The sequence below is a fragment of the Tupaia chinensis genome, unplaced genomic scaffold (assembly GCF_000334495.1).
Source record: "Tupaia chinensis unplaced genomic scaffold, TupChi_1.0 Scaffold000288_2, whole genome shotgun sequence".
NCBI lineage: Eukaryota > Metazoa > Chordata > Mammalia > Scandentia > Tupaiidae > Tupaia > Tupaia belangeri.
The window spans coordinates 2,862,770-2,885,986 of NW_006159773.1; the positions used below are offsets into that span (position 1 = coordinate 2,862,770).

The following is a 23,217-nucleotide window of genomic DNA, read 5'->3' on the forward strand; positions in this document are numbered from 1 at the left end:
GCGGCGCCGGCGTCTGAGACATAGCTCTCGGCTCTCGTGTCTCGCTCCGCGTCCCAAGCGACCCTCAAAGGCTCATAGCCCAGACCTCCACCGGCCCAACTCGATCTAGTCCAGGCCCAGAGAAAATCACTTTGCTTCCCTACCAGCTCCTCCTTCTCCTAAGCGAAGGCGGAAGCGCCGGACGTTGTTTCTCTTCTTACTTCTCCACTGCCGTAGCCGTTGCCCCGAACGTAACGGCCACAACCCCACCCCGCACTCACACTCACTCACTCTCGCTCTCTCTCCCTCAGACACACAGACATACACGCCCTCACTGAGAGTGCGCAGGCGCAGCTTCCGCTCGGCCCTCTGGGAATTAGAGTCTTCCAGACTGTCTTCCGACCATCGAGTACTAGTAGGTTTGGTCCACTCAGAACTACAAATACCGTGAGGCCAAGCGTTTCAGCGCCCGCCAAAAAGAGGAAGAGGAAGGCTACGGGAACGGGAGCAAAGAGGAAGACGGTGACTTGCGTGGCCTGCCGGGAGTTGTAGTTTTCACTAGATCTACTTTGTCGTCTTTCCCCACTCTGTGGCCCAAGCAAAAAAGCCTAAGAGACCACAGCTCCCAGGATGCCTCGCGGTGCGACCCGCTCCACTTCCCCCTTAGACGGAGGGGAGGATATAGGGAAGATTCGTGAAAACAGTTAAAGGGTCTGTCGAAGCCGAGGGTCTGAACTTGACGACTGCTAGAAGGGGAGGGCGTGGAAAGGCTCTCAGTGAAGAAGGTACAGTAATAAATGTCTAGGGATATGACGGGCTGAGAAGTTGCATTAAATAGGCTGGACTATCGGTCATAAGATAAAGGGAGGGAATGTAGTGAGCTGATTTCTCTGGGTGCTTTTTAGGGTTCTTTTCCGGCCGCGACTCCTCTGTTCTCATTCTTGTCTCGGTTTCAAGCCACCAAAGCGCCTGAATCTCCTCTTCTGCTCTCCTCCCCTCTCACCCCCCTGTCCCCCCGCCCGTGGGAGTCGCCGAGACGCCATTTGGTTTTTTCCTTGTATGTCTTCGAAGTTTACATTATAAGTAACAATATTTTGGATGTGTATAGAGTTTTTTGTACACATCTGCAAAATGTGTTCAATAGATGTAATTTTATTTTCTCCTTACCAGCCTCCTTCCAAAGAGTAATAATAACAGCTATCATTTAAGTTCTTTTGTTTTTATTTTTTCACGATAGTGCGCGTGCGCGCGAACGTATGTGTGAGAGGAGAACCCTTCACTGAGGTCTGGCCACGCTGCTATCCGCTTCCTCCAGTTCTCCAGCCGGCTAGATCTTGGGCATCTGATGGCCGTGTTTCAGTTTCACCAAGACAGTTCTAACCGCGATGGGCATGTGAAGATCCCCTTCTTTTGGGTAGCATTGCCTGCTGCTCTAGCCAGCCGGCCTGTTAAGTTGCTTGTATGTCAGGCACAGCATTTACTTACACGTTATCATTTGATCTTCATAATAACCCTTCTAGGAAACAAGTCTGGAAAGGAAACGATTTGCTCAACTTCAGTCAGTAAGTGATTAGTTAGGCATTCAGAACTCCATATGTACTCCCTTTTCAGTTAGTGATGTAAGCAGGAAAGGTGAAGGCCATTATCACATAAAATAGTGACTACATCTGATGATTATTGCTTTATAGTTTATGTACTAAGTTAAAATATATCATCTCATCCTCATATCAGCCCTGTAATACTTGTACCAGGTGTTGACTCCTTTTACAGTTAGCAAAACTGAGACTAGAAGGACTTAAGGAACTTGTTTAAGGTCAAGTCAACAGTATATGCAGAAAACTCAACCTTAGTCAGAGTACTGTTTGTACTAACAAGAGAACAAGAGAGCTGTTAGGCTCAGATCTTTTGTTGGGCCTCAGGTTCTCCTATTAGTGATTCAAGATTTATACTTAAGAAGGCAACTAGCTTTAGTGTTTTATTATTTGTATGGTAGGAAACTGCCTTTTCAAGCAAAAATTATTTATATGTTAATTGAAAGCTATTATTATTTTTACTATTATTGTATAGTTAGCCTTTTTCAATTACCATTCTAGAAATTCTTCCCTTTTGGAACCCTTGTATCACCTTAAGTAAGCTGACAACTGCAGAATTTCTGAGACATTCTGCACAAAATAGAAACATCCAAGCTATCCATGAGGTCATTTGAGTCTTCTATAACTGTCAAGGAAACTGTCTGCCTTACTTTTTTTTTTGGAGAGGTTTTTATTTTTTCGCTATAGGGCGCGTTTGCTCGCCAGACAGACAGAGAGAGACATAGAGACAGAAAGCGAGAAATCACCCCCCAGGGGGGATGATCACGCCACAATCCCTTCTCCTCCATTCTCCTCTTGGGATCTTGGGCACGCACGCACACTCGCCTGGCGTGAGTTCTAAGCCACCGGGTCTGGGACTCGAACCTTGGTCAACTACGTGGGAGTCCAGCGACATAGCCATTACGCTAACTGCTGGTTCCCTGTCTGCCTTACTTTTTTGAGTGATGGAATTTGATACTTTGAAATGAACTATTAGGTAGACACTTGTAATGGGTGTTAGTACTGACTTGCACATAAAACATTGTCTACAGTTTTCTTCACAACAAATTCTATGTTTGACGCTGGGCACATGTGCATGCATGCCCAAAATCTTGAGAGGAGAATAAAGGAGAAGGGATTGCTTTGTGGCCATGGTCAGGGAGGGGGAGGGTGATTTCTTGCATGCGGTCTCTCTCTCCAGTGAGCGCACATGCCCTATAGCAAAAATCTCTCTAAAAAAGAAGAAACTGGGTGTTTGAAAGAATAACCCTTCAAGTGTTATTTCCTTGACAGTTTTACCTGGCCCATGCAAAATTAATGTTATCTCCATTGTATACCCTCATTATAAGATAAGTAATGTTACCTATATTAAAGAGGATTTTCAATAAAGTTCTCTCACAGGATTAATTCATGTAGGAAAAAGCTTTTTATTTTTATTCTGAAAGTGATTTGGTGGTAACTACATAGGTTAGTTTGAAACTGATTTTTAATTGAATGCTTTTAAATTGAGAAATTATATATGCCCTTTAAGCAGAAATTACTATGACTGAGAAGTTCATTTGCAGTGAGACTATTTTTCTCATGCAGAATCCAAAGACACATTACTAAAGCTTAGAGCACATAAGGTAATAGCATTCTGCAACTTCTGACAATGTTATGCACTTTCATGTCAACATTCCCAAGCCAAGTTTGCCTTGACTATAAGTATGATTAGTGAAGTGAGTTTTTAAAAAAACATGTATCTGGGGGACCAGCAGATGGCGTGGTGGTTAAGGCGCTGGACACTCCCATGTGGCCAACCACAGTTTGAGTCCTAGACCTGGTGGTTTGCTTTCTCATTTTCCCTCTCTGTGTTTCTTTCTGGTCAAATTAAAATAAACGAATGAATAAATAAAATAAAAAGTAAAAATTGCATCTGAAGGCTAGCAGGTGGTAAGAATGTTAAGGATTCTACATGGTCTACTGCGCAGTTTCAGTCTTGGACTGGCAGCTTGAGAATCATGCCAGGTTCGTGGGTGTGCACCCAAAATTCCAAAAGGAGAATAGAAGAGAAGAGATTGTGGCATGACCATTTCCCCAGGGAGTGATTTTTCACTTTCTCTCTTCTTTCTCGCTTGCTCACTGGACAGTGCGAGTGCAAAGAAAAAAGAAAGAAATTTGCATCTGACTATATCATTGAGAATCATATTATGACAAAATAATTACTTCTCACCCTACTGAAGAACTAGGAAGTGTTTCTCTGGATTATCAATCAAGTGCTATCCACATGATTGATCTTTTGTTATTTAGAAACTTGCCCAGACTACCTTTTTTTTTTTTTAGTTTTTGTTACAGGGCACATGTACTTGACAGAGAGAGGGAAAGTGAGAAATTATCCCTCAGGGGATGGCCACACTGCAGTCCCTCTCCATTTTCCTCTCTGGGTTTTGGGCACACATGCAGTGCACCCAGCATGATTTTCAAGCCACCACGTCCAGAACTTGAGTCAGCCATGTAGGAGTCCAATAGCTTAACCACCATGCCACCTCGTGGATCCCCTCTCAGAGTTTATGAATCCCCTCTCAGAGTTTGTTTTGTTTTGTTTTATTTTTTGATTTCTTTAGAGAGATACTTATTATAGGGAACGTGCTCTCACCAGAGACACAGAGACAGAGAAAGTGAAAAACCATCCTCCAAAGGGGATGACCCCACTGCAGTGCATTCTACATTTGGGATTTGGGGCGTGAATGTCAACCAGCTTGTTTCAAGCCACCAGGTCCATAACTTGAACCATGGTCAACCATGTGGGAGTCCAGTGCTTTAACCACTATGCCACCTGCTGGCCCCCAAGATTTTACTCAAGGCTACATTTAATTATAGTTTTTATTACCACCCAGCTAGCAAATAGCAAGGAGTCACATTTCCCTTCATAAAAACAGGAGATCTTTGAATTTAGTAACAGAGAAAAAAATTCTGTATAATGAGTGGTTAAGAGCTGTGTATAGAAAGCAGGATGCCACATGCTGATCACAGTTTGAATCCCAGCACTGGTTTCTTGAAAAACACACTGGAAGTATTGGTAGCTATGTGCACCCAAAATCCCGATGTAATAGAGAAATGGAGGAAAAAGAATTGCATTGTGACCAATGTCCCCATTGAGGGGGATACCTACCCTGTCCTAGTCCTATCCTCCTCAAGCACCTCTGCCTTCTGGCAGCTAAAAGAAAAAATATCTATATAGTGAACATCCCAATAAACACTGTTGCCACTATCCTGCCAGTGCCACATTCCCAATAAAAAAATAGAAATTTGACAAAAGACACACGCATACAAAAAGTTTGTGGGAAAATGGAATTAAAATATTTTTGTACAGGGAACCAGCAGTTAGCGTAATGGCTATGTCGCTGGACTCCCACGTAGTCGACCGCGGTTCACGTTCCGGACCCGGTGGCTTAGAACTCACGCTGGGTGCGTGTGCGTGTGTGCCCAAGATCCCGAGAGGAGAGTGAAGGAGAAGGGATTGCGGCGTGACCATCCCCCCGGGGGGTGATTTCTCGCTTTCTATCTCTCTGTCTCTGTCTGGCGAGCGCACGCGCCCTATAGCAAAAACCTCTCAAAAAAAAAAAAAAAAAAGAGAGAGAAAAAAAAAATTTTTGTACAAAAATTTTTGAAGTTTATGCATAGTTTTTTTCATAGTATACACTTTCCATGAAAGACCTCTCCTACAGTATTTGCAACAACTTAGTCACTGTTAAGTGAAGTAGTAAATTCACAATGAGGAACTGTTTTTTTGGTTCCCATCAATACTAACTTTACTAACCATATTTTGAAGTGAATGCAACTGCTTTACAGAGTTCAGGTGCTAAACAAAGGGAACAAAACTTCTAGTTGAAAATCATTAATATGGGGTTGTTGGAAAAATCATGATGCATTTTTCATAGGAAAACAGAAAGATACAGCAAGACTTTTCCAATGACCCAATACAGGGTTTTGTGCAAGCAGGTATTATCTGTGTTGACAGTTATTAAACAGTGACACATTTCATGTAGAAACATATCAGAAACTGAATCTTAATGCTCATAAATCTAATAATTTACAATTCGAATTAGTATTATTTTTAAATGACAAGACCATATAGTGAGTGTCATTGGAATAGAAGAATACTTCATCACTGCTCAACTTTGCCTCTTCCTCCTATCTTTTCCCTTTATTTAGAACCTAAAAGTACATTGGGGGTTAAAGAAAATAAGGTTCAAGGGTTTGCTTCAATGAAACACTTGTATCTTTTTTTTTCTTTTTTTTAATTTTAAGAGGTATGGTGTTTGCCAGAGAGAGACAGAGGAAAGAAACACTCCCCGATGGGGTGTGGTCACACCATAATCTTTTCTCCTCCGTTTCTCCATCCTATTGGAATTTGGGGCATGCACACACACGTGGCATGTTTTTCATTTCACCAAGGTCAGGACTTGCTTGGCTATGTGGGATCTGGTTCCCTTAACAAATAGACTACAGGACTGGCCTCTTTATTTTGATTCTATGATAGTATTAATCTTGAGGTTTTGTAGAAGGGCCTAATTGCTCTCTCTGAACCACTTGGCTCTGTCTCCTAAACACAGTCTAACTCAGAATGAGAAATGTCTAATGCATATTCTTTGTTAATAGTTGCATAAGACATTTAGTAGGTGAGAGAACAGAAATACAAGCCTGCGTATTTCTTTAGCTTGTGTATCATTTACATAAATTCTTTAGTATTATTCAAAAATGTAAGTGTATTTTAATGATAATGTATAGGAACTTAAATCCGGGACTGGATTGTGGTGCAGCGACTGGATTGTGGTGCAGCGGCAAAATGCAGTGCCCTGTGAGGCTTAGGGAAGGTTCTGGGTTCGCATCTGGAAACCTCTCTGCCTCTCTAACTATGGAACAAATAAGTAAACTTTTTTTTAGTTATTTAATTTTATTTAATTTATTCATTAATTTGTTTTAATTTGACCAGAGACACAGAGAGAGAGAGAGAGAGAGAGAGAGAAAGTGAGAAAGCAAGCCACCAGGTCCAGGACTCAAACCATTATCGGCCATGTGGGAGTGTCCAGTGCCTTAACCAACATGCCACCTGCTGGTCCCCAAAATAAATAAATTAAAAAAATATATATCTTAAAGAATGTAAAGCCAAGGAAGTCTGCAAGCAGGAGTTTATATTAGGTTGTCGGAAAATCATGGTATGTTTTTCTATGCAAAAGTGTGTTGTGACTTTGCTGACCACTCAGTATTTAGATGGCAGCAGATTGTTGCAGGAAATTATGTGTGTTTGCTAAATTAAAGCATTTGCACCAAGTGTCAGCAGGTGTCGACATCAGAGAACACCCCAAACTGAGCTTGGTAAAATAGTAAATGGACAGTATGTCATTCATAACTCTCACATAGCATTTTCTTGCTTAATTATCGATTTCCACAAAGTCTGGCATTTGGCAGGGTGTATGCCATGAGTTCTTTGGACATTAATAGTCATGTTTAGGGAAGGATTCTGTTGTCATATGCGGATTCTTTTTTTTTTTTTTTCTGCTATAGGACTTCTCAGAGCCTTTCTATGCTAATGTCATTGGTGACTTTCCAGAGAACACCCATGATCGGTCCAGGAAGTCTGGGAAGAGGAAGCACTTAAGAGTGTCAAGAATCTGATTAAGGCAGAAGACACTAAGATATGTTCTCTAATTATGTTTACTTGTTATTGTCTGTTTGTTTCTTTGGTTAGTTGGTTTTTTACTCCTTTCTTCCATGACTGAGACCTGGACAGTACCCCCAAAAGGGTCTCTGCAGCAATCCACTCCAGCCACCCCAAGATCATGGGTATGCCTATGCCCAGTGCACTTGGGGGTCTCTAGAGGCAAACCTAGAACCTTTCCACGTGAGTCAGCCTTGCAGAGCATCGCATTTACTGCTACACTATCATCCAACTTCCTATATTTGCTTGTTTTGCACATTGTTTTGTGTGTATTTTGTGGTGATATAGAGATCCTGACAGAGATAATAGTGGTATTAGTGCCCTGAGCCACCCATTACACTATTATTGTTATGTAGCATTTCCACACTTCTTTGCTTACAAAACTATTTTGAAGCTGTTATCAGGGGCATACACTTTAGGAAAAACCAATACAGACAAATAGTGCTTCTTGTTATGGTTTCTGTTTTTATCAGTGTGCTTGAAAAGGTTCTCTTCTTCCCCAAGATCAGCTAATGCTTGCCCATATTTTCTTGTAATTTGTGTATTTTTTTTCCACTTACTATTTTAATTCAGTTGAAATGTATTTTTATATGACATGTAAGGGAGAGATTCAACATATTTCGTTATTATTTTTTCAGTTGCCTGAGGTACATTTGTTCACCAGAGCGAGAGAGAAAAAAAAAAGGGAGAAAGCACCCTCCAATTGGACATGGTCACACTGCAATCCCTGTTCTATTTCTTCATCCTGTCTAGATTTGGGACATGCAGGTACACATGACTGGCGTGTTTTTCAAGCTGTGGTAGGACTGGGATTCCAATCATGGTCGGCCATGTGGGATCTGGTTCTCTTAACCAGTAGGCTACAGGGCCGGCCCAGTTCATTTTATTATATTTATGTATTTATTTATTGTAAAGTGTGACTTGTCCCAAACCCTGCATTAAGTGTGTTTTTGTTTTCAGGTACAGATCACTTGAGGTCAAAGCTTACCAATAAATTCAGTGTGTGAACCAGATAAGTGTAGTTGCAGTGAGGAAGCTTGAGAGTTATCCCAACCAACCAGCACCTCTTATACCCATTTTTACCCATCTCCCCCAGGGGAGGCTCTAGGGAATATTTTGAAAACTACTAGAGAGCTCCCAATGGCAATGCTATGTTCAAGAGAGGCCAGTTCCCACACAGTAACTGTGGTTCAAATCCCGTACCCAGTCAGCCTGAACCATGCCAAGCACATGGGCATGTACCCAAGAGCCTATAGGCTGGAGGACTGGAGGAGGAGGATAGAAGAATGACCAGACCCTGTCTCTTCCTCTCTCATACGTGTGCATACTCTATACAATGCCAATTCCGTAATATACTATACTAAAATTTTTACTTATTCCATTATCTGGTCTTGTGCCAATATCTTACTTTAAGGAGCCTAAGAACTTTATAACAAAAGAAAAAATTGAAATCTCTAGTAAACTAGTAAACATATAAAATAAATTATACTTTTTCTGGAGTTGGGGGAAGACCCTATAAAATCAACGTAGATCTTTAAAATAATGTCCTTTGCTGGAAACCATTAAATAACCATTTTTAATATAACATAGAGAACATTTAATGTAGTGAAACTCTATATTGGTGGACAGCTTGATAATATGTGCTAAAAGTTTATAATTCTCATATCCATTGATCTAGCAGATCATTTATAAGAATTGATCCCTAAAAAAATAAAAAGAAATGTATGTAAAGATTTGCTATCAGTTATATTATTGATAATACTGAAAATTATTCAAATGCTTAACAGTGTAGAACTGCTTAAGCAAATCATGATATATCCACTTGATGAAAGTATCCTGAACTTTTGTGTCTAAAAAACTATTGAAATGATGGGTGCTGGTGATGAATCTGGCACTGTACCAAGCATCTGTATTATATTGTCTTATGTGACCTTAACGATATTCCTATATGATAGGTTATTGTTCCTTTTTAGAGTTAAGAAAACCCTCAGAGAAGTTAGATTCAGTTTCAAACTGCTGAATAAAGTAGTGTTGCTAGAATTTAACAAGTCTGTTCTTAAACACTGTCCTAACGATGTGGGACAATAGACTCTTATTTACTAGAAAGTTGTTTTAATGCAATTTAACTGATAAAATAAACAAGAACATATTGTTAGTTTATATGCAGTATCTTTCTCCTTTCCAAAGTAACTTGCTTGGTAATTTTTCCCCCAAAATCTACTTTTTGGTATGTTTTTAATTGATTTTGGAAGTATTATGTGTCTACTGTAAGAATTCAAGCAGATCATAAGTGATAGGATACATTTGTAGACTTTTTTTTAATGTTCCCTCAATTCTAACTCTTCTTGCTTTAGTATTATCTTGTAGGCTCTGGGTGGGAACAGAGAAGGTCTGGAAAGATAGACAGTGCAGGTGTGGATGGTTACCTTTCAACACAGAAGATGGGTTGTGCACATGACTAGAAACACTAGTTCAGTAGCCCATCTGACTGGGTAAAGTCCCAGCCTGCTTTTTTACTGTGTGTGAACTTAAACAACATATTTTTCCTCTCTGTGTCTCAGTATCTTCATCTGTAAACTGAAGGTATTCTTTGTACCTATGTAGTAAGATTATAGGGATAAGTAAATAGACTATTTGTGTGAAGTAATTAGAACAGTGCCTGGGACATAATCAGTGCTCAACCATGAACTATCATTATTATATATGTGTGAAGAGGAGGGACAAGGAAAAAAAAACCCTTTTGACCCATTTTCTGCACTAAAGACAAAATACATGTCATATTGAAAGTTACCTGGCTCAGAGACAGCAAAATACTGATGAATGAGATGAGAAACAAGCTTGCAAAGCTGCACCACTTCTAGGGCCAGGGGGCAGTGTTGTATAGGTGCCAGTGCCTTGAAAATCTTACTATTTTGTTTGTTTTTTAATATTTTTGATATAGGGCACATGTGCTTGCTGGACAAACAGAGAGGGACAGAGAGACAGAAAGTGGGGAACCACTCCCCAGTATGGATGGCCACGACACAGTCCTTCTATTCTCCTCTTGGGATTTTAGGCACATAAGCACATGCACCCGGCATGAGTTTCAAACCACCAGGTCTGGGATTCAAACCACGGTCAACCATATGGGAGTCCAGCACCTTAACCACTATGCTGCCTGCTGGCCCCAAAATCCTATTTTTTTTTTTTAAGAGAGTTTTGGTATAGGGTGTGTGTGCTTGCAGGAGAGACAGAAAACAAGAAATCACCCCCTCGGGAATGGCCTCACCATAATCTCCTCTCCTCCATTCTCCTCTCAAGATTTTGGGCATGCACACATATGTGCCCAGCATGAGTTTTAAGCCACCAGAGCCAGGAATTCAATGACAGTCAACTACATGGGAGTCCAACGATGTAACCATTACACCATCTACTCATCCTAATCCTTCTGTTTTAACTCAGGAAGGAAACATCTGTCCCCAGAGGCTTTTGTAGTCTTTACTACTCTAAACTCAGAAGGTTTTGAACAATGTTTCCTAGGGGATGGCCTTTCACTTACTTATCTGTCCAGCTGATTCATCCCCAAGAGTGTTAAGTGAGATTTTGCAGCATTCGTGTTTTTATGACTTGCAAAATATGGTGATAGGTGGGATGGTGGACTTTAGAATCAGATCTAAGTGAACTCCCAGCTTTACTACTTAGTACCTGTGTAACTTGGTGCAAGTTAATTTCCCTCATCTATAAAATGGAAATAAATGAAACCTACTTCCCACAACCGATATGAAAATTGAATGTGGCAGCAGAAATGAAAATATAACCACTGACATATATAGGCACAGAATGCCCTTCCTGTGCCAGTCATACTTGAGGGTTTGGGTGAGCATTTGGCACACCTCGTTTCTATTATATACCGTGTGGTGCTTTGTTTACAGTGAGTGTCCTATAAATACTGACTCAGTGGCATGTGCAGAAACCACCCCACTGTGGCAAGCACATTTTAGATGTGTTTTAATGGTTATTAATCTATTTATCCTGTCATACAGAAAGAGTGCCGTCTGTAGCTAAACAAGATCCAGAGGCAGGGCTGAAGAGTTGGGCAGGTCATTCCCTACATGGGGACATGAGGCTCTAGGGCAGAAGGCAGACTAAACTCTCTCTCTGCTTGTGAACTTTGTTGAAGAATCTAGGCACCTGAGGACACCTTGTATCAGTTTACTCAAAAGCAGCTTTCAGTTGAGTGAACCAGCAGCCTCCTCTCTTCTGACATCACAGGGTTCCTCTTACAGACAATTTGCTGCATTTTGGGTTTTGTTTGTTTTTGTTTTTATTTGCCAGAGGGCGTGTATGCTTTCTAGGAGGCACAGAGTTTGAAGAGAGAAAGTACCCCCAATGGGGTGTGGTCACACTACAGTTCTTTCTCCATTTATATAACCCCTTGGCATTGGGGCACACACTCAAACGTGCTCACTTTGTTTTCAAGCAGCTAGTTCAGGGACTTGAATCATGGGTCGGCCATGTGGGATTTGGCTTCCTTAACCTCTAGGCTACAGGCTGGCTCCAGAATTTGCTGTACTTGATTTAATTTTTTATTTTTAAATTATAAAATGTGGCCCTCCTCATGGCTCAACGGTTGAAGAAGACAGATCCCAGCCCTAGTGGTTAGAAGACACACCTGGCATGTGTGAATGCATGCTCAAAATCCTGACTGGATGGAAAAATGGAGGAAAAGGGATTGTGGGGTGACCATGCCCCACTTGGGGGAAGGGGGAGCAGGGGATGCTTTCTTACTCTATCCCTGTGTCTTTCTCGAATGCATATGCCCCCTGGCAGAAAAACAAACAAACAAACAAAAAAATAATGAAGTGCTAAAGATGTAAAAAGGATAATTATCTATAATTAATATTGCTGTGAGCCAGCAGGTGGTATGGAAGTTAAGGTTCTGGAACCCACAAGGCCAACCCCTTGGTCAAGTCACTCACCCATCTGCTTGAAACTCACCCCAGGTGCTTGTGCATGAGTGTCCCAAATCCTAAGAAGAGTGGAGGAAAATGGATTGCAGTGTGGCCATCCCACTGGGGGGGTAATTTTTCACCTTTCCCCTCTTTCTGTCTCTCTGTCCCACTCCAGAGAGTGCACGTGCCCCATAGAAAAAGATTAGTGGGGCCAGCAGATGGCCTAGCAGTTATATTGCTAGACTTCTACATGGCTAACTGTGCTTCGAATCCAGACCCAGTGACTTGAAAATCTTGCCGGGCACGTGTGTGTGCATGCCCAGGATTCTGGGAGAAGATTGGAGGAGAAGGAATTGTAGCATGGCCATCCCCCTGGGAGTGATTTCTCACTTTCCCTCTCACTGTCTCCGTCTCTTTTTCCAGTGAGCACATGTGCCTTAAGAAAAAAACCTCTTAAAATTTTTTTTTAAAATTGCCACGATTACTGTAACTTTTTAAATTTCAACTTAATTTTAGGCTTTTAGAAAAATTACAAAGAATTCCCATACACACTTCAGAGTTGCCTAAATGTTATTATTTTCCTTCATTTATTTTATCTTTATCTCTCTTTATTACATATGCAGATTATTTTTTTCCAAACCACTTAGGAGAAATTTGCAGACACAGTGCCTCAATACTCCAGTGCTTCTTTTCCTGTAAAAAAGTACCTTTTCTTACACAACCATAGCACAGTTATCAAAAGTCAGAAAACTGTCCCAGCTTCAGGTAGTAGGGGTGCTGCTGTGCAATGCTGGAGGCAGTACGAGAAGGCTCCAGGTTCATATCTCAGGTTGACCTGAACTTGTCCTGGCTGGCCACAGGGCTGGTAGGAGGACCATGGTAAGAAGATCTGTTGAGGGTGTCTCTGTCTCTCTTTCAAGAAATACATAAATAAACTTTATTTTTTAATTTATTTATTTACATTCATTCACTGAACATCATCACAGCATACAAAATGCGATTTCCCATCCAGAATACACCATATATTGGCTTAATCATACATGCTATCATCAACAAATAATTTTCCATTTCTTGTTTCTTACATATATGTGTATGTGTATGTGTGTGTATTTTTTTTTTATTCTCTATTTCTCACCCTCTCCATTTCCCACCCTCCTCCCACACTGTCTCTGGTATCTGCAGTTGCTTTCCATTCCTTTTTTTCCCTCTCATATTTTATTGATTCACAAAATATCTTAATTAATCTAATTGATCTGCAAAATATCTTAATTAATCCAAATGCTTTCTGCTAATATATACCTATCTTTGAACACATGTCTGACTTTAGGCATGAAACTTAGTGAGTAGAATGAATATACTATAAAGTAGCACCTAGCTGAGGCTATATAGCTTACTGTAGTCATTAAATAGTATTTTTTTAATATATTTTTTAATTTCAGGAAAAGCTGTTTTAGCTTAAATAAATCAAAACCAAAAAAATGTTAAGAGAACTTTGCTTAAGACTTAAAGCCAGGAAGCAGGTTAGGATTCTGTTCAAATAGTAGGTACATGAACCTAACAACAACTCAGGAGAAGATAAAAATCCTTAAATCTAGGAAACAAAGCATAGAAGAAAATCAGTAATGTTTTAGTCAAAAGTTATAAAATTCTATTTCGCCAGCTCAGTTTCATGTATTTAATCTCTCTTCTGTTGTGATTTGATCTTTCCATTTAAATTCTGAAAAATAACATTCAACTCCGGATTTGCCTCTATCATTAAGTTGGCCTTGTTCTTGCTTGTTTTTGAACTCTTTTTTTCTGTGTGTCTATATTTAGTTTTCCTGGTATAGCACTCTATTCAGAACTTCTTGGAGAGCTGGTCTGGTGTTGGTAAATTCTTTCAGGTTTTGTTTATCTGAGAATGTTCTTGTCTTTTCTTCCCATATGAGGGATAATCTTGCTGTGTACAGTGTTCTTGGTTGAAATTGCTTTTCCCTTAACACTTTGAATATATTTTCCCATTCTTTCCTTGCTCACATTGTTTCTGATAAGAGGTCCGCTGTTAGCCTGATGGGATATCCTTTGTAGGTAACTTGACGTTTCTCTCTTGCCAATCTTAGTATTTTGTCTTTGTCTTTGTAGATTTGGTCAATCTGACAATAATGTGTCATGGAGAAGATCTTCTTGGGTTGATTCTATTTGGGGTTCTTTGTATTTCTTGGGTCTGGATATTTGAATGCCTCTCTAGGTTTAGAAATTCCTACAGGATTTCACGGAACAGATTATCAGTGCCCTTATTAGTTTCTTTACCTGGGATACCGATGATCCAGATGTTTGGATGTTTAATGGTATCCAGTATTTCTCATATATTACTCTCATTTTTAGGGGCTATTTTCTCAGTCTTTGTGGTGAATTTTTCTAGGTCAGAGATTCTGTCTATGAGACTTATTTAAAGCAGATTCTGTAAGATCTAATCTGCTTTAAATACTTTCAAAGGAGGTTTTGATTTCCTGTTTTACAGCCTTCATGTGTAACAGTTCTGTTTGATTCTTTTTTTTTTTTGGAGAGGTTTTTGCTATAGGGCACGTGTGCTTGCCAAAGACAGAGAAAGACAAAAAGCAAGAAATCACCCCCCAGGGGGGATGGCCAGGCTGCAGTCCCTTCTCCTCCATTCTCCTCCCGGGATCTTGGGCACAGACACATAAGCACCCACAGTGAGTTTAAGCCACTAGGTCCAGGTCTCGAACCACGGTTGACTACATGGGAGTCCAGCGACATATTCATTACACTAGCTGCTGGTCCCCCATTCGGTTCTTTTTTTATGGTTTGTATTTTCTTTCAGATAGTGCAAGACCTTCCTCACCTCCTGGAACTCATTGTCTCTTTTCTTTTCCATCTTCTGGAGTTTGCTGTCTCTCTTTTGCATCTGTTAGCTTTGTCAGTATCAATATTCTAAATTCTTTATCTGACATTTCCATGAGTTCCATTGTATTGTCTGTGGATGAAGAGGAGTTGTTCTTTTCTCTTGGGGGGGAGGTATTTTCTTGGTTTCTCATATTTCTTGTATCTCTGTGGTGATTTCTGGTCATCAGATGGGTTATACATTTCTTCCTAATTTCTTGAAGTTCAATCTGAGCATTCAGAGTCATGCAGGGGGAGGTGATCTGCAATTTCTCTGCAGTTCCCTCCAGGGGGTGCCCTACCACTCAAGATCGGGGTCTGGAGAGTGAAGTTTCAGCAGAAAAATCTTCAGTGGTCTTAGTCCCTGAAAGGAATTGTTCACAGGTCAGATTCAGGCGGCTTCTCAGAAGGCCTGCACTTTTGCCTCTCCACTCAAGATTCGGGTCTGGAGGGTGAAAGTCTCAGTAGAAAATCTTCAGTGGTCTTAGTCCCTGAAAGGAATTGTTCACAGTTCAGATGCAGGAGACTTCTCTAAATAAATAACCTTTGGGGAAAAAAATCCAGTAAATTAACATTGACACAATGCTATTATCTAATCTAGCAATCTCATTCAGATCTTACCAGTTGCCCCAATAATGTACTATAAAGTAAAAGAACATCCCTGATCCTGCCTCTCTCTCATTCTGATTGTATGCCTTTAGTCTCCTTTACCCTGAATAGTTTCTCAGTCTGGTTTTGTCTTTCACGATACAAGGCCAGTTTTATTTTTGTAGAATAAACCTTGATTTAGGCTTTTCTTCCCTCCACCTTTCCCTTTCTTCCTCTTTTGCTCCCTCCCTCTTTGTTCTTTCTTTCAAATATAGCATTTTAGGCAGAACTAAAACTTCACCTCTTCACCCATCCTTTTCCTTCCCTTCCTGCCTCTCCCTTCCTTTGTCAAGGAACCTGCTGACTTACATCATTTTGACCTTTTACTACATGTGATTCAATCTATAGAGATTGAATATTTGGTATCTGTTGGGATTTTGTGACCCAATACATGGTCACTTTAATAAATGTGCCACATGAGAGAGAATGTGTCCTCTAATTCTTGAAGTGAGTCACTAGCTGTAAAACACTTAAGCACCAGGTAGTGTTAAATTAAAAAAATAATATACATGTATGTGTGTGTGTATATATATATATATATATACACACACACACACACACACGTATTTGCACAACCAAATATATAGTAGCTCAAATTTGTTAACTGTCTTGTTCAAATTTTATGTTCACTGTCTCCATTTTTAGGGAAGTATGTTTGACCTCCACGTGATTGTAGATTTGTACATTTTCTTACGTCTCCTGCCGGCTTTGGCTTCTTTGTGTGGGAATCAAGAGATCCTGGTCAAGTGTCTTGATCTTGTTCCCTGATCCTTTCCAGTAGTAAGGGCTGTGTTCACTGCAGCCCAGAGGGCTAAGGTGGACACAGGTGCTGACTGAGCAGAAAAAGCCATGGAAGTTAATGAATTCAAATACTGCACCATTCACAGCGGTGTCAGCATCTTCCCTTTTGGAAGATTTTGTTCTGTAGCCTAATTATCGCTTGTGCTGCCCTCTGATACTTGTCTTAAATGCCTCTTCTGTTCCCTCAGCCCTGATACCTTTGAAGTTTAAGTCAACACTTTGGCTGATATTCACCAAATTCCCTCTTTCTAATACTTCATATTAGATTTTAATTTCCACATGATACTTACAGAATTAGAAGCTTGGAGAGAAATGTTTCTTAATTGATTTGATAAACATTTGCGTATTGGTGATACACAGTGGTAAACAAACTATTCATGGAGATTTCAGAGAAGTGGGAAAACAGACAGGAAATCACTGAACCCAAATAAGTTCTGAAAATTGCTAAGAGGGAGAAGAGCTGGATTCTATAAAGGAGAAAACAATGAGTTGAGGAGGGTATTCTAAGAGGAATATCCTGATCAGACTGGGAAAGTTGTTGGCCAGGACTGATTGGCCAATAAAGATCTAAAAGAAGCCAACAAGGCTGGAGCAGGCAAGTACAGATGGTGCAGAGAATTGGGCTAACGCGTAGGGCTGTATAAACCAAGTAAGAAATTTTAATTATTTACCAGGAACTGGAGTCCACTGAGGAGTTTCAAGCAGAGAGCAATATGTCTGTGTGTGTTTGTTTTAAGTTTATTTTATGATAAAATAAACCATGACTAAGAGAAAGAGGCAGGCATTCCCCAAAGGATGTTGATGCTGTGATCACTCTCTGCCTTCAGCCAGTCCTGGATCCTGAGCAAGCACATGCCAAGCACACACCGGAAGGTCCCTGGATTTGAACTGGGAAGCTTCTCATGTGGGACTGCCTCACTGCACTGTTTTATTGTTATACCATTGTCCAGACCACTACATTTTCAAATATAATTCAAGTAAGTAGGTCAAGAAAAGGTCAAGAGTAGAAGCAGGGTCTCAGCTGGGGTAGCACGGGTTGGCTGATGCTTGCTGCTTGGCAGGATGAGATCATATGGGACATATGGGAGGACAGTTCAGTTCCCTGCCCACCTTAAAAGCCAGGCCATGAACCTGTAGCCCAGTTACTCTGGAGGCTGAAGCAAGAGAATTGCAACACAGAGAGATGCTAACTTTAAGAAATGAAAGCATGAATATGAGTGGGATACAATTTAGGGTAGACTTAGGAATCTGAAGATTTGTGTGATCTCAGAGCATGTTTCTGGCTTGAAAAGGACGTAAATAAAAATACTCCAGCAAATAGAGTTAAACCAACTTCATCTGTGAGAAATCATTTACACGGTTCATAATGATCATCATGAATTTCTCAGAGGTCTGGCAGGTTTAGAGTTATAATCATAACTCCTTCCTCTTATTAAAGTTTTATGGGTGGGACTGGCAGGTGCCATGGTGGTTAAGGGCAGTGGACTCCCACATGGCTGACTGCTGTTTGAGTCCCAGACCTGGTGGCTTACTTTCTCACTTTCTCTCTCTCTCACTCATTCTGTCTCTCTCTGGTCAAATTTAAAATAAATAAATAAAGTTAAATAAAATAATTCTTTTTAAAAAATTAGGTGGATATTTGCTTAAAACTTTTTATTTTGAAAAATTTGAATTACCTAATAGTACAGTAAACTCCTATTACTTTAACTGAATAATTAGTTTTACTAATATTTTATCTTTTAAAAACTTTGCTGAAATATTTAAAAGCAAATCCCAAATATTGTGTAATTTTGTCCCTTAATGTATCAAGGATCCATCTTTAACGTATGAGCCTTTTCTTACATGCCACAAAGTCATGTTCACAAAACTAACAATTTATTGGTAATGTCTAATACTAGTTCCATAACCAAATATCTCTGCCTCAAGCATATCTTTTAGGGGCCGGCAGGTGGCGTGGTTGTTAAGGACACTGGACTCCCACATGGCTGACCATGGTTCGAGTCCTGGGCCTGGCAGCTTGGCACTTTTTCTTCTCTTTCTCATTCTGTCCCTCTCTGGTCAAATTAAAATAAATAAATAAAGTTAAATTTTTTTAAAAGTACAAGTTCATATAAAAAAATCTTTTTACAGTTGTTTTGTTTGACTTACGATCTAGATAAAATAATGCATTTGGCTCTTAACTTTCTTAATTTTCTTTTATTCTAGGGCACTGCTTATCTCTCTTTCTTTTTAAAGTTTATGTTATTGACTCATAGAAACTGAATTTGTTGTCCTGTAAAAAGTCTCAGTACTTCATAGTAAAAACTCATAAATTTAAAAAAAAATGAAAAAGAAAAAACATGGGATTTGAGGTTTAACTTTAAACTTCCAGTAAGTCAGACCATCTCTTTGGAATGTTCTTTGAAGTGCCTGGCACACAGTATTGCCCAGTGAACCATAAAAACTCACCACACTTGGCACACAGATAACATGCCATTTAATAAGAAAGCTTGTGCTTAATGTTTTAATTTTATCATTCTGTCTTCTCAGGTTCTTGACCTTCTTACTCACTGATTTGTCAGCTGTTATAAATAAACAGAATCTGAAAATAGCACACAGTTTCTCAAACATTTTTAAAAACATTTGAGATGATTTGTTTTTATAACCTCACCTTCTTTAGAAATGAGAAAATTAAAAATAGTTGAACTAGAGGTAGCATCGGTAAAAACCAAGTTTGTTTCCACTTTAAAGATGTACAGAAGCATAGTGACCAAACAATGGGTGTGTGCTACACCTCTGTGTCTGTCTTCACCAAAAGGATGACTGTGATTGCTTTGCTATAATTAGCCTCTATTAGGTGGATATTTGCTTAAAACTTTTTATTTTGAAAAATTTGAATTACCTAATAGTACAGTAAACTCCTATTACTTTAACTGAATAATTAGTTTTACTAATATTTTATCTTTTAAAAACTTTGCTGAAATATTTAAAAGCAAATCCCAAATATTGTGTAATTTTGTCCCTTAATGTATCAAGGATCCATCTTTAACGTATGAGCCTTTTCTTACATGCCACAAAGTCATGTTCACAAAACTAACAATTTATTGGTAATGTCTAATACTAGTTCCATAACCAAATATCTCTGCCTCAAGCATATCTTTTAGGGGCCGGCAGGTGGCGTGGTTGTTAAGGACACTGGACTCCCACATGGCTGACCATGGTTCGAGTCCTGGGCCTGGCAGCTTGGCACTTTTTCTTCTCTTTCTCATTCTGTCCCTCTCTGGTCAAATTAAAATAAATAAATAAAGTTAAATTTTTTTAAAAGTACAAGTTCATATAAAAAAATCTTTTTACAGTTGTTTTGTTTGACTTACGATCTAGATAAAATAATGCATTTGGCTCTTAACTTTCTTAATTTTCTTTTATTCTAGGGCACTGCTTATCTCTCTTTCTTTTTAAAGTTTATGTTATTGACTCATAGAAACTGAATTTGTTGTCCTGTAAAAAGTCTCAGTACTTCATAGTAAAAACTCATAAATTTAAAAAAAAATGAAAAAGAAAAAACATGGGATTTGAGGTTTAACTTTAAACTTCCAGTAAGTCAGACCATCTCTTTGGAATGTTCTTTGAAGTGCCTGGCACACAGTATTGCCCAGTGAACCATAAAAACTCACCACACTTGGCACACAGATAACATGCCATTTAATAAGAAAGCTTGTGCTTAATGTTTTAATTTTATCATTCTGTCTTCTCAGGTTCTTGACCTTCTTACTCACTGATTTGTCAGCTGTTATAAATAAACAGAATCTGAAAATAGCACACAGTTTCTCAAACATTTTTAAAAACATTTGAGATGATTTGTTTTTATAACCTCACCTTCTTTAGAAATGAGAAAATTAAAAATAGTTGAACTAGAGGTAGCATCGGTAAAAACCAAGTTTGTTTCCACTTTAAAGATGTACAGAAGCATAGTGACCAAACAATGGGTGTGTGCTACACCTCTGTGTCTGTCTTCACCAAAAGGATGACTGTGATTGCTTTGCTATAATTAGCCTCTGTTGCTAATGGAGGAGAGAGAATGTTATTACCTGCAGTAACTAGAATTAGATCTGGTTCCTTTGGCTTTGTTGCTTCAAAAGGTTGAAATGCATGAATATAATTGCAAAATCAAAAAAATAATTTTAAAATATCCATCTAGGGGCCAGACAGTGGTGCAGCAATAAAACACGACTGTAAGGTTGACCCACAGGAAGGTTCTGGGTTTGAGTCCAGAGACCTTCCTGAGTACACCAGGCACGCTTGCATGCTCATAGTCTGCAACTGGCAGGGATAGACCGCGGCATCACGCTCTCGCTCGAGATACCGTGTGTCCACACACTTGCACACACGCCTCTCATTTATGGAAGAAATAAACTAAAAAAAAAAATCTATCTAATGTTATGATTTTGAATTATTTACTTATTTGATCATTCAAATCAAGAGTGTAATTCCAAATCAAGCAAAAACCATAATTACAGAAAACTGGCTGCCTTCCATTAAATTTGTGCTCATGCATTCTATACTTCATCCTGGCTCTCCCACTTATCAGCTGTATGACATTAGAGAAATCATTTAACTTTTTTGAGCCATAGTTTTCTCATATAACATGGATATATCCTACATATTTATAGGGAGCTAAGGACAGTAAACGAGACAGTGAATCTTAAGTGTAGCTTGAGTAATTCTGGGTGTATCTTTTGGATCAAACCTTAAACTAAAAAGCATTTTACAGAGACATGTACAGGCACTCCTCACTTAATGGCTGAGCTTCGTTCCTGTGACTTGGTCATTAAGCTCACTGATTGATAAGCAAAGAACTTAAAGGGGGATGTCTTGTGGTCTTTCATGGCACTGTAGGGTATGTATCTTTCAATAGGTATCATGCGACACCACACTAGAATAATGTAATTCTATAGCAATATAAAAAGTATGCATTAGATAAACACCAGGGGACCAGCAGTTAGTGTAATGGCTATGTCGCTGGACTCCCACATAGTCGACCGCGGTTCGTGTCCCGGACCTGGTGGCTTAAAACTCAACGCCGGGCGTGTGTGCATGCATGCCCCAGATCCCGAGAGAACGGAGGAGAAGGGATTGTGGCGTGGCCATCCCCACTGTGGGGTGATTTCTCGCTTTTTGTCTCTCTGTCTCTCTCTATCTATCCGGCAAACGCACATGCCCTATAGCAAAAACCTCTTCAAAAAATTTTTAAAAAGAAAAAAAGATAAACACCAGAAAGTTAACAAGAACCACTGCAACACAATATAATGTAAATCTCAAATAATTTTTATTTACTCTGTATATTATTATGGGTAGTATTTATATGAGTAAAGGACAAATTTACAAAGAAGATATGTAGTCTTACATGATTGAACACTTTGCATTCTAACCAACTGCGGGAATGAGACTGAGGAAGGACATAACCCAGACTCACACAAATTGAGAAAGGGGATTCCTTGTGGTGGAGAACTGCTCCAAGTGCTTGGCAAACAGGTTGTTAGGTAAGGATTGGCTGTGTTAGTTATTTTGAGCTGAAAGAGACAGAGGTTTGGAAGTTAGGATCCTCAAATCCTGAACCAGCCAGCTACTGTGGCTTCTGTCAGTTCCTCCTGATCCCTGTGACAGGTAAGTTGTAGAGAACCAGACTGGACAGACACTAGCCAAAGATGCATCTGGGATGAATTGAGTAGTCAGCGGATGAACTTGCCTTATTCTCTCTGGTAATTAGTCACTCATCATTAGTGCTTCCGTGATTTTTGGGTTTATAATATCCTGCCATATATATTTGTATACAAATACATACCTCCCACTAAAATACAAGTATCTTTTGTGGAGGGAGCATATATTTATTTTCTAGGGCTTAGCAAAGACCATTTTAATATAGGGAAAATTTGATAAATGTTTATTTAGTTGAATTGGCACCTAAATAATTAGAAAATGTTGATGTCTCTTCATTATATGGTCTTTAATTAGAAAAGATTTATAGTTTTTTTTAATTGGCAGAGGATGTATGTGCTTACCAAGAAAATCAGAAAGACAGGAAGAGGGAGAAGGCACCCCCCAGTGGGGTGTGATCACTCTGCAATCCCTTCTCTTTCATTTCTTCACCCTGTAAAAATTTCGGCACATACCACACCCAACATGTTCAAGCCACTAGACCAAGGCTCAAACTGTGGTGGTGGACCATAAGGAATCCAGCTTTCCTTAACCATTAAGCTATGGGGCCACCCCTATATTTTCTTGGGCATTTTTAAAGTTCATTTCTTCCATGAAAGAGACAGCACCCCAGAAAGTTACAGAGTGATAATCCAACCCCTTCTGCCAGTCTCAGATTCGGGGTCAAGTGCATTCTCATATTAAGGGAAAAAAAATTTTTTTTTTTGGAGAGGTTTTTGCTATAGGGCATGCGCGCTCGCCAGAAAGACAGAGACAGAGAGACAGAAAGCGAGAAATCACTCCCCCCCAGGGGAAAATGGCCACACCACAATCCCTTCTCCTCTATTCTCCTCTCAGGATAATGAGCACGCACGCACACTCACTGGTGTGAATTTAAGTTAGAGTCCGGGACTCGAACCGCGGTAAACTACATGGGAGTTCAGCGACATAGCCATTACGCTAACTGCTGGTCCCACTAAGGGAAATCTTCATATTCGAACCAAGAACTTTCCCATTGTGGAATTGCCTCACA

The 23,217-nt window shown here is 39.7% G+C and overlaps 1 protein-coding gene and 1 long non-coding RNA gene across 2 annotated transcripts in view; one reads left to right on the top strand and one right to left on the bottom strand.

The window, feature by feature from the left end:
• The window catches only part of VCPIP1 (valosin containing protein interacting protein 1), a 37,694-nt gene extending 37,672 nt beyond the window's left edge, over positions 1 to 22 (bottom strand). The window contains exon 1 of the mRNA XM_006150469.3: positions 8 to 22. Within this exon, the coding sequence (XP_006150531.2) occupies positions 8 to 22 (15 nt within the window). The remainder of the gene's footprint in view (positions 1 to 7) is intronic.
• An 8-nt stretch (positions 23 to 30) lies between these two features.
• LOC114008104 (uncharacterized) lies at positions 31 to 18,075 on the top strand. The gene is made up of 3 exons (XR_003549673.1): positions 31 to 764; positions 7,098 to 8,019; positions 17,339 to 18,075. It is a non-coding gene; the product is annotated as an uncharacterized LOC114008104 (long non-coding RNA).
• Positions 18,076 to 23,217: the final 5,142 nt, after the last annotated feature.